Source organism: Chiloscyllium punctatum, chromosome 7, assembly GCF_047496795.1.
Source record: "Chiloscyllium punctatum isolate Juve2018m chromosome 7, sChiPun1.3, whole genome shotgun sequence".
In the NCBI taxonomy this organism is placed as follows: domain Eukaryota; kingdom Metazoa; phylum Chordata; class Chondrichthyes; order Orectolobiformes; family Hemiscylliidae; genus Chiloscyllium; species Chiloscyllium punctatum.
This window is the reverse complement of record NC_092745.1, coordinates 73,814,560-73,833,489: the sequence shown is the minus strand read 5'-3', so window position 1 is coordinate 73,833,489 and position 18,930 is coordinate 73,814,560. Positions and strand designations below refer to the sequence as shown.

The window sequence follows — 18,930 nt, the reverse complement described above, 5'->3', positions numbered from 1 at the left end:
CCAGTCCACTCGAACCAACTCTCCCCTCATTCCTTTGTAATTACTCAGGTTATTTCCGACTCAAGTTTATCACTCTCCTACTGAATACTAGATTCTACCATCTTGTGGTCAGTTTCCAAAAGAATCTTTTACTGAGATCATTATGCATAACCAAATCCAAAATTGCCTCACCCATAGTTGACTCAACAACAGAAGGGAGATTGGGCAGACTGGGTTTGTTTTCCTTGGAGCACAGGTGACTGAACGGGTACATTTTTGAGGTGTACAAACTGGTGGAAGTCAGAGATTAGGTAGACAAGACCTTGGCAGGATCAATTACCAGAGGTACAGATGTAAATTAACAAGCAGGTTTAAAGGGAATATCAGGAAAATGTTGGCATCCAGAGGTTGGTGGGAATCTGGAACTCACTGCTTGCCAGGGTAGTAGAGGCAGAAACCTTCATAACATTTATGTAGTATTTACATGTGCAGTAATGATGCCAAGGCATTCAAAGCTATGGGACAAGTGCTGGGAAATGGGACTGGAATAATTGGGGGTTGTTTTTAACTAGTGCAAACCTGATAGGCTGAAGGATCTTTTTCTGTGCCATAGATGTCAATGACTCAATTATGACATTTTGATCAATTTACTGATGGCTGAAAGATGATTGATGGAATATTAATTGGAGAGTTAAGACTTGGTCCAGTTTTGGTGGACAGGACATACCTGGCAATTTTCCACTTTGTTAGGTAGATGCAAGGTAGTTAGTGTACTAGAACAGCTTGGCAGTAGCATGAGTCTTCAGCATTACAACCAGGATGTTCTCAAGGCTCCTAGCTTTTGTTGCATGCAGTCTACCCAGCTATTTCTTTATATCACTGGTAAAGAATTAAAATGGCCAAAGATTGGTATCTGTGATGCTGGGGCCTTCAGAATAAAGGGGCATGCATCATCTGGTTGAAGATGGTATAAACATCCCAGCCTTTTCAAAATGGCTATTTGAGCATGATATTTGAGAATAGCTGAACCACTACTGAACCACTTCCCAATACAAGTTACTATCTTTAGTAAAGGTGGGGAGAAAATTGAGACCTATTAATTTAAAATTTCAGAATGTATTTGTTTGTTAATCACAATTACCTTAAAACAAAACACATCATCAATGGGGGGTATTGGTGATGAAAGGCAAACTATGAAATATTGCAAGGCCAAAGCATTACCTGAGCCAAACCTGGGTTGCAGGAGCTAAAACCTTCTTCACCTTCAATAGCACAGATAAGCTGCACCACACATTTCCGACTTTATCCTATTTTGAAAACACATGTAAATAATGAGAGATAACATGCAAATTGAATACCACTGGCCTTAGAAAATGTTAACAGTTGAAAACATTTGCAATTCCAATTTTTAGATTACTTGTTCAACAGCTTCATCGCACCAAAGCCTACATGGCAGCCATTTACTTCCTTGCTTCTCTGTCCAGTATCATGTTGACTCATACTAACAATGAACCATGCACATGATAACATGCGGTGGACGTTGACCAGCAAGTACACATTTGAAATATGAATAACAAGACAAGGTCTTCTCAAAGATGCAGAGACGTTTTGCAGAAGTGTAACAAAGACAATTTTTGGGACATGAAATACTTGGAAATTGAAACAAGTACAAAGAAGTAGAATTGTTCTCATTGTCAGACAAATGAGATCAGAAAGCAGGGAATGAAAAAAAGGCCATCAAATTCATCAAGCACACTCCTTCCACACAATATGTGTAATCTATCAAACTTCTATTCCCTGGATTGCATTTCTCCCATTTAACAATTTACAGCATAAAATTTCTGGAACATTTATCCATTCTGTTGTTATCCGCAGACAATAGTCTTTTCCCATTACTGTCGTCAGCAGGACACAAATCATTGTGATATGACACTCTGTTCCAAACCAGATATTTACCTGGATCCTATGTGGCAGAATTAATTTATTCAGCTTAATCAGTTTTTTTGCTGAATCTATTCTACATGATGAATAAAAACCTAAGGTAAACAATATAATTATTTTAATCTCTCAGTGATTCACTGGAGAAACAAGTGTTCTGCAAAAAAAAATTAGGTATTTTGTTTTCTTGCTAATAGAACGGAGAGCATCCAGAGCAGATATCCAGCAAAAGCAGAATAACTTCTTTAAAGAAGTTGGATACATTCTGGTTAAAAGGAGAATTGTGAATTATAACAAGTTATGTAGATCATGGAATTAACAAAACATTAAATACAATAGTTCATAAACTACTGTGATTAGTTTCCATGTATAAAACGAATCAGGCAGGGCTAGCTAACATGGTTGCATTTTCACACTGGTAGCTTGGGGTCTTTTCTCAGAGATTTCAGCATGTTCTCCTACAGCTTGATAGGCTATATGGCATTATCTTATTCCAATTAATGTTTCAGTTATTTCCTGTTTTTTTTCAAATATATACTAATACCTGGTGATTCTGCTGCAGAACCTAAATAAAGAACCAAGCTTACTAATAACAAAATGTTTGTGGGAAACAGATTGCAAAGTTTTGGATCAGAGATACAGTAGGATTGTGAGGAAGAGTTTATTTCACCCCAACACTGAGTGATGACCAGTATGTTTTGCCAAGAGGATGGTAATTTCAAAAGGAAACTGAATTGGCAATCAAGGAAAACAAATTTGCAGAATGGCCAGGATCTCATATGAAAACAAAATTGACTGGATTGCGGTCCAGAAAGCTAGTATACTCGATGGGCCGAAAGGCATCCTTTTGTACCATCTCCTTCCTATTGGAAGGATGTTGTGAAACGTGAAGGGTTGAGAAAAGATTTAGAAGAATGCCGCCACGATTGGAGGATTTGAGCTATAGGAAGAGGTTGAATAGGCTGGGGGTCTTTCCCCTGGAGCGTCGGAGGCTGAAGGGTGACCTTATTAAAGTTTATAAAATCATGAGGGGCATGGATAGACTAAATAGACAAGGCCTTTTCCCTGGGGTGAGGGAGAACTAGAGGGCCTGGGTTTAGGGTGAGAGGGGAAAGATATAAGAGATCTAAGGGGCAACTTTTTCACGCAGAGGGTGGTGCATGTGTGGAATGGGCTGCCAGAGGAAGTGGTGGAGTTTAGACAATTGCAACACTTAAAAGGCATCTGGATGGGTATGTGAATAGGAAGGATTTGGAGGGATATGGGCCAGCTGCTGGCAAGTGGCACTAGATTGAGTTGGGATATCTGGGCAGCATGGCCGAGTTGGACTGAGTTTCTGTGCTATACATCTCTATGACTTTATTCTTCCATTAATATCTAAATATGTTCATCTTGGTACATTGCTGTCATAAAGATGTAATGTGACCTCACCACTGTGTCGAGAGAGTAACTAAACATCTGCAAGTCAAAACAAGACATCAATAGGTGTTATGTATTATAAACAATATTATTACATAATACAACTTATAAACCCATGGCTCAACAGATGTCAAGATCATGGCCCTTCCTATTTTTCTTTAATGTAAATGATTTTAATTCTGACTACATTTCCATAAATTGCTCACTATTATTTTCTTTCTATGTTACTGAATAACATAGCTGGACCAGGAAAGTTTGAGTTCAGCCAACTCTAATTTTTATTTCTACATCTGTGTTTTCCTGTCTCCACACATTACCCAATCACTGAAATAATGCAATGGGTTGGGATGAGTCTTCATCAGGTCGGGGGCTAAGGTGCACTGCAGTTTTCCCTGCTTCTCAGAGGGTGTTCTGACTCATTGCAGGCAACTGCACAATAACATTGAACTACAGAGGTCAGTGAAAGCTGAAAACATTGAAAAACGGAATTCAGGCTCAAGAAAACAACTCTAATCCTCAACTACTGAAACACCAAGGCAATAAAAAACAGTACTTGCTACTGTTTGGCAACAGCACAAGTAGGGAGCAATCCAAATAAAAAAAGTTAACATCTTAATTTTCTGCCCAAGGTTACAAATAAATTATGCAATAGCACAGACTAGTGGCCATTCACAGAAAATATATCCACTTTACTATCGTAACTGAAATCTCAAAATAGATCATAAACAAGGATAGAATCACCCAGTGTATTTTGGAAGTACAAGGACTGAAGGATAAGAAAGGAAACATGATAAATCAAATGGCATTGATCAGATGAAATCAAGCTTCAGTTTTAAAGGAGAAAAGAACATATTAGAAAATGAGTTTAGTGTGTAGTGCATTTTTATTTTAACATGGTGAGGACAAAGGGAAGCAAAGCTTGTAAACAACACTCCTGGAGGTTTCAATGCAGAAATTCAGGTGAAAACAAACATCATTAAAATAGAAACAGATTGTGCCCGCAGTCTCACCAGTGTTCTGTATAACTAAAGCAAGACTACTTTGCTTCTGCCCTCAAATCTTATTGCAATAAAGACTAACACACCCACATGACTTAGAGTCATAGAGATGTACAGTACAGAAACAGACCCTTCAGTCCAACTCACGTGTGCCTACTAGATATCCCAAACCAATCTAGTCCCACCTGCCAGCACCTGACCCATATCCCTCCAAACCCTTCCTATTCATATACCTATCCAGATGCCTTTTAAATGTTGCAATTGTACTACCCTCCATCACTTTCTCGACAACTCATTCCATACACATACCACCCCAAGTAAAAAAGTTGCCTCTTCGGTCTCTTTTATATCTTTCCTCTCTCACCCTAAATCTGTGGCCTCTAGTTCTGGACTCCCCCACCCCAAGGAAAACACTTTGTCTATTTATCCTATTCATGCCCCTCATGATTTTATAAACCTCTATAAAGGTCATCCTCAGCCTCCGACGCTCCAGGGAAAATAGCCCTAGCCTATTCAACCTCTCCCTTCAACATCCTTGTAAAACTTTTCTGAACCCTTTCAGGTTTCACAACATCTTTCCGATAAAAAGGAGACCAGAATTGCACGCAATATTCCAATGTCCTGTACAGCCGCAACATGACCTCCTAGTTGTTAACTTTCAGTGACTTATGAACAAGGACACCAGAGTCCCTTTAGACATGAACACTTTTACAATCTCTCACTTAAGAAACACTCTCCACCTACACAAGTTAACAACCTGACAGTTGTCCACATTATATTCAATTTGCCACATTGTCATCCACTCATGCAGCCTGTTTAAATCCACGTGAAGCCTCTTTTCATTCTCCTCATTACTTAAGGTTCCCAAAAGTTTTGCAATGGAAATATTACAATTGGCTTGCCACATCCAACTATTGATACGTGTTGTGAGCAACTGGGGCCTAGCCACTGACCCCGTGTTACCTCACTGTTCAAAGCCTGCCAACCTAAGAATGGCCAATTTATTCAGACATGGTGCTTTCAACCTATTAACCAATTATCAATCAAGGCTATTGTGTTACTTGCAATTACATGTGCTTTAACTTTCCATACTGACTTCTTGTAGTACTTTATCAAAAGCCTTCTGAAAATTCAAATACACCTCATCCACTGGATCTCTCACATCAACTGCCAGTATATCCTCAATAAAACAACTTAGGTTTGTAAAACATACTTTCCTCTTCATAGATTCATGCTGATTCTGTTCAATCAGATAATTTTCTAAATATTCAATAATTACATCCTTTATAATCGATATTAGTATTTTCCCTTCCTATTGATATCAAGCTAACAGGTTAACAATTCCCAGTTTTCTTCTTTCCTTTCTTAAACAGCAGGGTTACATTTATAAACCACCATTTCAAAACGAATAGAACTTTGAAAATTATTTCACGTGACATGCTTTTAAAGTGAACAAGGATTAAGTGTTATGTACTTGACATTCTTTTTAAAAGAAAAAACTATCTTGCACAGGGATTAAATTCAAATTCTCCCTAAATCAATATTTTCTTGTCCTCAGCATTCTTTGGATGAAGGCCTTTCCAGTGATGCCAACATCCAAAGAATAAAAGAGAATTGTTCTACAAACAATTTTTAAACAGATAAGAGAAGTAGGAAAGATGGCACAAATTTATGGAGCTCACCAACTGATGGAAGTATTTCCAATCTGTCCTGTACTGGTAGTATGGTAAGGGTTTCGGTTTTGTTCAAGCACATAAAACACATCATCTAAATACAATTTTAAAACAAATTTGCAAGAGAAAAATAGCTCCCTTTTATTTCGATGCTTCAGAAAACATTTGAAATCTTGTTTCCTGCTCCAATAATTTCTCCTGTTGTAGCAGAATTGAACGGGCAAATGGTGCTGAAAACTGAAGTTACCTGTTTGGACCAGAACAAGTGAGTTGCAATCACTTAGGCCATGAGTCATAGTATTTTTAAAACTGCCAGTACTTTGATTTCAGCAAAGCGGCTGTTTACAGTGAATCAAACACTAAAGACAGAGTCTGATGTGAGTCTTTAATACGCACAACTGTGTCAGTGGCAGCAAGACTGGTGTTTATAATGTATTTGCCCCAGCACTTTCAAGGGTTATGTTTGGGGTAGATTGGTTCTATAAATGGGCTATCTGTGGATAGCTGTAATATCAGTATCAAGAATGCAATATTTGATACCTCTGTTCAGAACAGGAAATAGAAACAGCAGAGACAGTTGTCAATGTCACAACTAGAGAGGACATAACTTCACAGGCAAATCCACCACACCCCACTACAACAGAATCATTTCTCTTGTACATGACATGTATAGAATATCTGCCCTGAATTTGATGAGGACACAGAGAAAGGTTAGAAGGTTAACACTTGACACATTCTACAAACAAACTGAACAAGCTATCAATTTTATAGCTCATCATGTAATTTACACTTATCAGCGTTTTTTTTTCAACAGCAATTGGAGATGGTCAACACGTCACACGTCAGTTGTAGAGTGCTTACGCTAACAATTTCTCAAGTTAATCCTCACCCACTTCCAAATAAGTCATCCCCTGCAGACTCTTAAACTGATGCAGAGCTAATATTATCAGTGAAATGTCAGGTGAGGACACAGAGTTCTGTCGTTTAAATGTGGTTGTACAACCGGATTCCCAACTTTGGTCCAATTCTTAAAATATCTTTTGCCCAAAGTTTTAGTAATTCAGCCAAACTCATGCTAAAGTCTCTGCCCACCACACAAACACTGACAATGTGGAAGAAGTCAAGTATATTTCAAAGCTACAACCCAATTTTTAAAAGAAAATAGAACATAGTACAGCACAGGAACAGGCCCTTCAGCCCACGATGTTGTGCCAAATTAAACTAATGCCTTCTGCCTGCCCTCCATTTCTAGCATATTCATGTGCTTACCTAAAAATTCCACAATCGGCCCTATCATATCTGTCTCCACCACCACCCCTGGCAGCAAATTCCAGACTCCTATCACTCTGTGTAAAAAGAACTTGCACCTCACAACTCCTTTGAACTTCCCCACTCTCATCTTAAATGCATGCTCCCTTGTATTAGGCATTTCAACTCTGGAAAAAAGATTCTGACTGTCAACTCTATCGATGAATCTCATAATTTTATAGTCTTCTATCAAGTCTTGTGTCAGCCTAAACTGCTCCAGAGAAACAAACAGTTTTTCTTGCCGATACTTATAGTTCATACCCTCTAATCGAGGCAACATCCTTGTAAAGCTCATCTGCACCCTTTCCAAAGCCTCCACATCCTTCCTGTAATGTGGCAGCCAGAACTGAATGCAGTACTCTAAGTCGGCCTAATCAAAGTCTTATTAAGCAACAATCTTATACTCAATTCTCCGACCATTAAAGGCAAGCATGTTAAATGCCTTCTTTACCACTCTATCCACTTGAGTGGCTAATTTCAGGGAGCTATGGATCCCAAGATCCCTCTGTAAATCAATGCTGTTTAGGGTCCTGCCATTAACTATACACTTTCCCTTAAGATTTAATCTTCTAAAGCACAGCACCTTGCAGTTACCCGGATTAAACTGCCATTTCTCTGCCCATATTTGCAACTGATCTATCTCCTGTTGTCACCTCTGACAACCTTCTACACCATTCACAATTCCATTGATCTTTGTATTATCTACAAACTTACTAACCCACCCATCTACATTTTTGTCCAAGTCATTTATATATAACTAACAGCAAAGGTCCCAGTACGGATCCCTACAGAACACCACTACTCATGGACCTCCAGCCTGAAAAGCATCCTTCCACCACTACCCTCTGCCTTCAATGGACAAGCCAATTCTGAATCCACACGGCTAAATCATCATGAATCCCAAGCATCTTAATCTTTGGATGAGCCTACCATGAAGGACCTTGTCAAAAGCTTTACTAAAATCCATGTAGACAACAGCCAGTGCTCTACCCTTAACAGTCACCTTTGTCAACTTCTCAAAAAATTCAATCAAATTAGTAAGACATAACCTGCCCCGCACAATCCTATTTCCAAGAATTCTCTCCAATAGCTTCCCAGCTACCGATGTGAGACTAATCAGGAATGCTCATTCCTGATGAAGGGCTTATGCCAGAAACATAGATTCACCTGCTCCTCGGATGCTGCCTGACCTGCTGTGCTTTTCCAGCACCACACTCTCAACTCTGATCTCCAGCAACAGCAGTCCTCACTTTCTACTAGCTTCCTGGATTATTCCTATTTCCCTTCTCGAACAGAGGAACAACAATAGCTACTCGCCAGTCCTCTAGGACCTCTCCAGTGGCTAATGATGATACAAAGATCTTGGTCAAGGCCTCAGCAATCCCGTCTCTTGCCTCTCTCAATAACCTGGGGTAGATACCATTGGGCTCTGGAGACTTATCCACCTTAATGCCCTTCAAGAGATCCAACACCACTTCTTTCTTGATCTCATATTAGCATACTCCACACAAATCTCACTATCCACTATGTCCTTCTCCTGGGTGAATACCAACGCAAAGTATTCATTTAGGATCTCACCTATACCTCTGCCTCCAAGCACAGTTCCTTCCTTTATCCTTGAGTGGTCCTCCCCAGTCATCCTCTTATTTTTTAAATATGTATAGAATGCCTTGGGATTCCCTTTAACCCTGTTTGCCAAGGTCATTTCATGACCCCTTCTTGCTCCCCGAATTTCTTGAGGGAGTTCTTTCCTGGTTTCTTTATGGGCCTTGTCCAATTTTAGCTTCCTAAACCTTACATATGCTTCTTTTATCCCTTTTGACTAAGTTCACAACTGCCCTTGTTATCCAAAGTCCCTTACCTTGCCATCCTTGTGCTTGTTCCTTACTTGCACATGCTGATCCTGAACTCTGATCAGCAAGTCATTAAACAACTGCCACATGTCAAATGTAGACTTGCCGATCACAGTTCCTCCCAATTAACACTCCCTAGCTTCTGCCTAATACTGATGTAATTTTCCCTCCCACAATTTAGTACCTGGCTTATCCTTATTCATAGTTATCTTAAAACATAAGGAGTTGTGATCACTGTTTCCAAATGTCTCTGAGTAAATAAATTTAGGTAGCATTATTACCTGAAGTTCATTATTAGCATACCTCAAACAAGCCTCTGTCAATTGGAAAAAGCCTTTGAAGCACCTGAAGGGACTGCTGGAGACTGGTGAGGAAGGGTAGCCAGCAAAAGGCAAATGAAATCAGCACAACTAGGGCAATTTTGATCAACCGTATCAACCTGTAACAGAACAGGAGAGATTTGTTATCTTAAAAAGTAAAGTTCACTTTTTGCCTTTAGCTTTAACATCCATAGCAAAAAGAAAAACCATTGCAGAGAGCATTACATAGCACCATATTTCTCACACTTGCTGTGCAGGGAAATCTCACAATGCCAGAATCGTCAACCAGATAGCAGTTCTGAAAGTCAGTGGATTACTCAGCAATTGACTTTGTAGCAGTGGAAATTTGGTAGCGATCGTACAGAAGAGCTCTGGCTACTTGTCCCTCCTTTATCATCAACTTAAATAAAATCAAAAGTATCTCCATTGTTTCCCTAATTAGCATTAACTTAGCAGGGACTAATGACTAGCCCCACTCAGTCTGCGGTTCCATATCAAACTGAAGGCAATTTTCCCATTTGAGTCATGAGGCAATAAGTGGAGTCAGATTGTCTTCATCAACTCAAATTTCAACACTTCCGGTTTTCTGTGGAAAATGGCTTCAGCGTTTGTGCAACTACAATGCAGGAACTTGCCATGCCTCCTTTGAAGGCATCTTCCATACCCATGACTTCTACCGTCTAGGACAGTCCAGTAGGCACATTGGACACAGCCATCTACAAACTTCTCTCTAAATCTTCAAAATATTGCCGTTTCCTCACTGTTATTGGGACAGAACATGGTCTGCAGCAGTTCAAGAAGGTGGATCAGCAGAACCTTCTCAAGGCAGTTAGGGGTAGACAATAAATATCAGCCATGCTAATGACACAGGCTCAAGAATAAGCTTAGAAATCTAAAAGCTTTCACATGCACATTTTTAAAAGAAAGCTACATAACTGGACCAGAAAAAGACATAATCTGTTAAAATTGTTCTTGGTTCCAAGTGTACAGCATGGATTCCACAGAATAAGATCTGTAGAGTTATGTCTTCATCTGGGTCTCTCCCCATCCCCATGACAATTATGGACTGAAAGCAACACTCCATGGTAAGTCAAAATAATGGTTGTTCACAATAGGTTGCCAATAACATTGCTATCCCTATAATAAATGGTTGCATACGTACAAGTTTTAGTGAATGAAAACCATTTTATGTCAATTCAAAAGATGTCTAAAAACAAAAGTACCAGTCAGCAGGTGCTCCACGTGCAACATAGAATGTTAGATGCAGTGTCAAGTAAATTACCTTACAGCTGGTGTAGACACGTTTCCATGGTCCTTAACTGATTGGTAGCATTCTCATTTGAATTAAAAGGTTTTAAGTCAAAACTATTCATGCATTTATGTATCGAATTTAGTTTGACATTCCAGAAATGTACAAATTTTCAAATCAATCTGTTCAATGATGTTATTACACACTGGTGTAACGGGTGGGACTTGAACCTAGGCTCCTGGCTCAGAGATAAGAACACTACCATGACACTAACTCCAGTTAGATACTGAGAATATGCTGAGTTGAATCTGGTGCTGTCATTTGGGTGAAATGTTCTATTGAAGCCCCATCCACTTGACCAGATGCTTCTCAAGAGCAAGGATGTGCCCATAAGACATAGGAACAGAATTAGGCCAATTTGCCCATTAGGTCTGCTCCATAGTTGAAATGCTTTGCAACCCCATTCTCCTGCCGTTACCCTGTAACCTCTGAACCCCTTACTAACTAAGAGCCTATCCACCTCGTCTTAAGTATGCTCGATGATTTGGCCTTCACAGCCTTCTGCAGGCATGAGTTCCACAGGTTAACCTCCCGCTGGCTGAGGAAATTCCTCCTAATCTCAATTCTAAAGGATTGTCCTTTCACTCTGAAGCTGTGCCCTCAGGTCCTAGTCTCACCTACTAGTGGAAACGTCTTCTCCACCTCCTCTCTATCCAGGTCTCTCAGTATTTTGTAAGTTTCAACGAGATCATCCCCATACCTTTCTAAGCTCCAATGTGTACAGACCCAGAGTCCTCAACCATTCCTCACTGGATAAGCTTTTCAGCCATGGGATTATTCTTGTAAATCTCCTCTGAACCCCTTCCAATGCCAGTACATCTTTCCTTAGATACGGGCCCCAAAGTTGCTCATAATATTTCAAATATGGTCTGACCTGAGCCTTGTACAGCCTCAGCAGTACATTCCTGGTCTTGTATTCAAGCCCTGTTGAAATTAATTGCATTTGCCTTCCTAACTGCCAAATGAACCTGCATATTCGCCTCCAAAGAATCCTGAACTAGGACTCCTAAGTCCTTCAGATTTCCAAAGCTTTTCCCCATTTAGAAGATAGTCTAAGCCTTTTTTCTTCCTACCAAAAATGCATAATTTGTTGTTTTCCCACACTGTATTCCATCTGCCACTTCTTTGCCCACTCTCCTAACCTGTCCAAGTTTTTAGACCATAAGACCATTTAACCCAGCAAGTCTGCTCCACCATTCAACCATGGACGATGAGTTTCTTAACTCCATTCTCCCGTTTTTCCCCCCATAATCTCGATCCCTTTGATACTCAAGAAGCTATCTGTCTCAGTTTTAAATATATTTAATGACCTGGCCTTCACAGCCTTCTGTGGCGATGAATTCCATAAATTTACCACTCTCTGACTGAGGAAGTTTCTCCTTATCTCAATTCTAAAAGGTCTTCCCTTTACTTGAAGGCTATGCCCTTGGATCCTAGTCTCTCCTACCAATTGACACATCTTCCCAACATCTACTGTCCAGGTCATTCAATATTCTGCATATTTCAATTAGATCCCCTCCCCCCCCATCCTTCTAAACTCCATTTGGTATAAACCCAGAGTCCTCAAACGCTCCTCACATGTTAAGCTTTTCATTCTTGTAAACCTCCACCGAACAGACTCCTAAGCCAATACATCTTTCCTAAGATATGCACTTCCTCAGCATTACCTGTCCTTCCACCTATCTTTGTGTCGTGCACAAATGTAGCAACAATGCCCTCAGTTCCTTCATCCAGGCCATTAATGCATAACATGAATTGTTGTGATCCCAAAACTGACCCCTGCAGAACTCCACTAGTCACTGACTGCCATCCTGAAAAAGGCCCCTTTATCCCTCACTCTCTGCCATCTGCAGTCAGCCAATTTTCTATCCATACCAGTACCTTGCTCTTGACACCATGGGTTCTTATTTAGCAACCTCCTGCTTGTCAAAGGACTTCTGGAAATCCAAATAGATCATGTTCAGTGGCTATCCTTCGTCTAACTTCCTCTTTACCTCCTCAAAAAGGCCTAAACATTCTGGATAATATTTATCCCTTAATCAACAAAATATATTAGTCCACTTCTAGTTTTTTTTCCATCTCTAAGTGCACTGACTCATAGCAGCATATGCTTCTACAAACTGAGAACACTACTATACTTTGTGTGTTTGAACATTCTACACATCTGAATCCTTAGATTGGAGTTTTAGCAGGCAACTTAACTTAGGGGTTCATGTCAGCAACTCTAATTCTAACCCCACGCAGTTCACACGTGCACCTTGCAATCGGAGTTGATAGATAATAATGTAGAACAGAAGGTTGATATTTGTTTTCATCCCTTCCTTTCCAGGTACACACACAAATCACTACATCACCATCACTGTTCCAACTGACATAACCAAGCAGAAACTGGGATCTCCTGATCTGTAGACTCTGTCCCATACAGAACACTACATTCACCATTAGAAGTGCTTGCAGATTGGCATTGTACAATTCCAATGCAACAGCACAAAATCACAATTGTTATGTACAAAAATATATGCTTAGCTAGAAGAAATATTTGAAAGTAGAGAAGAATTTCAAGTTCAGTATTTAGCAAAGATTTCCCTCTTAATTAAAATGTAGCTTGCATGTTTATTTTAAGCTGCTTACATTGCAGGACAAGCTAAAACAATTCTCAAGTCTTAAAAATAGACCTCACTTGATCCATATGACATGACAAGGACCATGAGTCTATTTAATTCATTGTTTCAGTTACTCACCCTTCACCTTTGAGACCTTTCTTTAAGCAGTTTCCAAGGAGGTAGCAGAAGAAAGGCAGTGCATGGTAAAGTTCCATTTGCTTATAATTAAGAGCCAGACAAAATGCCACAGAGCCAAATAGGACGCGGTCAAATAATAGGCCCAATAACCCCCACAAGGCAAGACCCAGACTGACAGAGTTATATGTGTTTTCATGTTAAGGATGGTTCACAAGTATTCACCCAGATAGCATCAGTGTTCAAATTTATACTCTCACTATCTCTTTTATTGATTTCTCAGAACCAGCACAAGGTTACATACTTGACATATGAAAACATTTCCAAAAGAAAAATATCATTCAGAATTTTCAGAATGTATTATGTGTATAGGATTTAGGTAAAGGTGGAGTCTGGATGGGACTCACTGATACATCATTTTAATGTGCTGGAATAGTTTTTAATGCATATTTTGAAGAAAAGTCACATCTCTTATGATAAGATATGAGCGATGTACCCAGAATGCAATTTAATGCTTTTCAAAGTTAATTCAATAAAAGGTCAGGCAGTGAACAGAGGATCATGCTATGTTTTATGACTCAGTGCCTCAAAGTGCAGTCACACACTGAGCCATTGGGTATGATTACTAAAAAGGATATTGAAAATGGCCATGGTCAATAAGAATGAGTCCAGGGTACAGCAATGCACACAGCATAGATGATATCTGCAAAGAGTAAAGGTAGAGTTAGTAACTTCAATACACTTTTTCAGAATCATTTCTTTCACAGAATACAAAGTTATTTCCCCCAAGCAACTTCTTTTCCCTCTGTTGAAGGTGCTAACCACATTCTGAGACTGGGAATGAGTTGGACCTCCACAGTAACTCAGTCAAATACCTGACAGTTTATCCATCACAGCTGAGTCCACCTATTCTTACCAGAAAGCTACTTTTTTCAGTAAAGGTCAGTGGGATACTGATCAGAAATAAGAATACCATCAGATTTCGGTTCTTTGGCTAATCAAATGGAAAGGTCAATAAAGCAGAGATAAAGCAGTCTTTCCAAAACACATTAGGAGTGTTCTTTTCCATTCCTTTGTTCTTTTAGTTGTTCATTTGTATTGGTCTCACTGGGTCTTCAAATAACATCATAAAATGCCCATTTTTCCCATGCAAGTCTATAGGATGATTGAGTGTAGATTGTTTTGACCATGGAGAAAACAATAATCCTGACCAAATGAAGTGACCCCAGAAGTACCACAACTGCACTCAGTCCTATTGTCACCAAATTTCATCAGATACACAGACCCTCCATCAGGGTTCCTTTGGAAGTAATTAGCAGTGGAACCAATGGAACAAAGTAGACCATTCAGACCGTCAGGCCTGTTTAAACCTTCCATTCCATTATGACACATCTGTACCTGAGCTCCATTTACCTGTATTTCTTCCACCCCACTAAATTTCTCAATATGCTGCTCTAACAAAAATCTATTGATTTGAGTTCTGAAAGCTCCAATCAACCAGAATCTATAATATTTTGAATTTTTCATTTTCCTGATATCCACTCATGTTGAAAAATGCTTCCTAATTTCATTTCTAAATGGCCAACCATGAATTTTATTACTGAAACGCTGAATTTTATCCTTCCACATTCTCCATATGTGACCATACATGAATCATTATGCTCTGTACATCGCTGTACCAAATTCCATGGTCTCTTTACCAACTGAATCAAATGTATTGCAAAGGAGAAACTTAACTGGACAACTGTTATCTTTCTTGGGCTCAACAAATACAATTGGTTAGGTAAATATTGCCTTCAAACCACATTCACCAGATGACATCACATGTATACGTTTCATCAGAGTGCAGCTGATTGTAAAGAAAATGGCTTGTAAAAATACAATACTTAATCCTTACAAAACATTGTGCAGTGATTAAATTATCATTCTGGCCTGAAGAATAAAACACTGGAAAGATCCAGGTTCCATTTCTGGCCTGTGCACAGATATAAGACCTCAACAGCGTCGGTTTTACAATTAGAGCACCTGCATAAAAATAGTTTGTGATTTTTGGCAAGTGAGAACTGTTTGTACCAGGACAGGACAGGATCAGGCTTGATCACAATGCCCTCCACAGTCAAATATATTGCTGTTTAGATTTTTAAGGGATGAAAGATTGAGATACTACAGCTCAGCAAGGATTGGTGTCTTCAGTAGAAAATGGTACAATGAGAGTATGCAGAGATGAAGAAAAGTTTGTTTCCTTTCATTTTGATTCCTATGGATTTCTGTCCTAAGACATAGATGCGTCACACTCCATGTGATTTTAGTCACGTAGCGCAGGTACTAATTTAGGAACACTTACTCATTGCGCAAAACTAGAAACATGGGGCAGTTAATGCGCAATTGCAGCTGTTATCTTTATATGAAGTACTCTGATAATTACATGGAACAAACAGTGAATAAGTGTTCTTACTGTTCCCTCTCAGCTGTTGATTGCCCTGTCATCTCCACATACCCACCCCCTCCCACAACTAGCTTTCCAGTATGCTTCTTGGGAAATTATTTCAAAAATTGTTTACCAGCCAAACATATCTGGTTTCATAGCGTATGTATTTTACGCATTATCTTAAAGCACCCATCATAGATCAAGGAAGCCTTCACCTTGACTTTTAACAGTATTTAGAGCATGTTAATGATTTGGTCTTGTTGTTTCAGTGTACAAAAATACCAGTAAATCTAACGATGATTCTATAATGTGACAGAATTTAAAACCTCAGAGCAGTTTCAAGTAACATTATCCTCAAGTCATGCAAGCAAGCGACTGCTGCATGATCGCATGGACTTCACTTGTTCCACGGCTACGTTCCAGAGGATTTAACTGAAACTCTCTACTCATGCCCTAAGCCTTTCAGTCACCTTCACTAAAATGTCAAAGCATATTGAATTAATCATCCATTCAACCAAAAACAGGAAGTTCCACTGATCAATGAAAATTATTCCTCATCAATTCCTCCTGTTTGCACCAAAACAACTTGCTCGTTCCTGAAGACACAAAGATTTCCTGCAGCATGCTTCTATAAGTGTCCTAACATATGGCATACAAGTAGATGTTTTCCGCACAGGGAGATGATTCACCACATCTTACTCTGCCTTCAACCAAAAGGTGCCTGCAAATACATGAAAAGTTCAATATCCATATACATGCATGGGCAAGTAATAATCAGGAAATGAAACGGATTTCCCCACTCCCTAATACAGAGAGCAAACACTTGACAGAGATTCACTTCACAGAGTCAGATACAATCAAGTCAGTTCAGGCTAGAACTGTGAATCTGGGACCTGCTTTGCTTCTACAGCAGGCAATGAAATTCATTATATTATCAGTATTTCTCTTGATCTAACCAGTATTGAATTTCAGGTACTAAGTATGTTACCAAGAATTTAATTGAAGGCAGGAATATAAGATTGTGTACGAGGTCCATGTCAGCTACAAAAAAAGCAACAACTCACATTCAAGTAGCACCTTTCACAAAACAAAATATTTCAATTTATATTAAAAACACAGCAATGGTCACCATGCAGAAAAATAGGGGAGAAAGGACATAGGAACATTGGAGACATGGTTGAAGAATCAGGTTTAGATAAAACATTTAAAAAAGATGAAGACAGATAGAAAGTAATCATCATTGTGGACAGAATTTCAGAATGTGATGAGACAACAGTTAGGTGTCACTGGTTATTAAGGCGCTCCATGCATTATGAAAGAGGAGTGGACCTGAGGGTGCAGACGTGGGTACACTTCATATGATAATGTTGAAGGAAGAATTATCAGAAGAGTTTTTATGGATTAGAATTTGCTAAAGTGTGGAAATTCATTGTGGATCTGATAAGTTCTATCATCTCCTGAACAGATCAGTTCAAAACAATTTTGCCCGCAATGTTATGAAAGTTCAAGCTAATAACAGCACAGCTGAACGTAACAGGATCTGGGAACTTGGAGAACAATGAACAAACAATTGCCTTAACTCATGATATTTAAGAATTGAGAATTAAAGAGAAAGGACTTCGGAATTTTCTTTGTGAAGAAAAGAAAGATTGGATTAAAAGGGAGAGGGAAAAATGACAGGAAGGTGCAAAAGCAAAACGTATCAAATCTGATTTTATTACTTCTCTGACAATTCACAACCTGAAGGATGGGACTTCACAATTTAGTTCTTTGTTTTTGAGTAAGACAGTTAATTGGCAGTTACTAACACATCATCATATATGTTATAAGGACAAGTATGCTGTTAATTAATAGAATTAGCTTCCTTTGTCAAATTTGATGTACTGGAAATTTTGGAAAACATTAAGATTAATAAGTACCCAGGGCCAGACCAGATTTATCCTAGGCTGCTCCAGGAAGCGAGAAAGGAGGTTGCTCAGCTACTAGCGAGGATATTTGCCTCTTCACTCTCCACGGGAGTTGTACCGGAGGATTAGAAGGAGGCAAATGTTGTTCCTCATTTCAAGAAGGGTAATAGGGAAATCCCTGACAATTACAGACCAGTCAGTCTTACGTCTCTGGTCAGCAAAGTTTTGGAAAGATTCTGAGGGATAGGATTTATGACTATTTGGCAAAGCACAGTGTGATTAAAGGCAGTCAGCATGGCTTTATGAGGGGCAGGTCATGCCTCACATATTTTATTGAGTTCTTTGAGGAGGTGACAAGTCAGGTCGATGAAGGTCGAGCAGTGGTTGTGGTGTATATGGACTCCAGCAAGGCATTTGATAGGGTTCCCCCATGGTAGGCTCATTCATAAAATCAGGAAGTATGGGACACAGGGAGATTTGGCTATCTGGATTCAGAATTGGCTGGCTGACAGAAGGCAGAGAGTGGTTGTAGATGGAAAGTAGTCACCTGGAGGTCAGTGTTGAATGGGGTCCCGCAGGGTTCTGTTCTTGGGCTCTGCTCTTTGTAGCTTTATAATTGACTTGGATGAGGAGGTTGATGGGTGGGTTAGTAAATTTGCAGATGACACAAACATTGGAGGTACCGTTGATAGTATCGAGGGCTGCTGCAGGCTGCAGCGCGACATAGACATGATGCAGAGCTGGGCTGAGAAATGGCAGGTGGAGTTCAACCTGGATAAATATGAAGTGATGCATTTTGGAAGGTCAAACTCAAATGCTGAATATAGGATTAAAGACAGGATTCTTGGCAGTGTGGAGGAACAGAGGGATCTGGGTGTGCAAGTACATAGATCCCCTCAAAGTTGCCACCAAAATGGATAGGATTGTTAAGAAAGCATATGGTGTTTTGGCTTTCATTAACAGGGGGATCGAGTTTAAGAGCTGCGAGGTTTTGCTACAGCTCTACAAGCCCCTGGTGAGCCCACACTTGGAATATTGTGTCCAGTTCTGGTTGCCCTAA

The 18,930-nt window shown here is 39.5% G+C and overlaps 1 protein-coding gene across 2 annotated transcripts in view; it reads right to left on the bottom strand.

The window, feature by feature from the left end:
• alg6 (ALG6 alpha-1,3-glucosyltransferase) overlaps positions 1-18,930 on the bottom strand; it is a 59,479-nt gene that overhangs the window by 28,983 nt on the left and 11,566 nt on the right. For both annotated transcript variants that reach the window (XM_072574039.1, XM_072574040.1), the window contains exons 6-9: positions 14,174-14,238; positions 13,539-13,724; positions 9,472-9,607; positions 1,201-1,286 (exon numbers count right to left, since the gene is read on the bottom strand). In XM_072574039.1, coding sequence (XP_072430140.1) covers positions 1,201-1,286; positions 9,472-9,607; positions 13,539-13,724; positions 14,174-14,238 — 473 coding nt within the window. The remainder of the gene's footprint in view (positions 1-1,200; positions 1,287-9,471; positions 9,608-13,538; positions 13,725-14,173; positions 14,239-18,930) is intronic.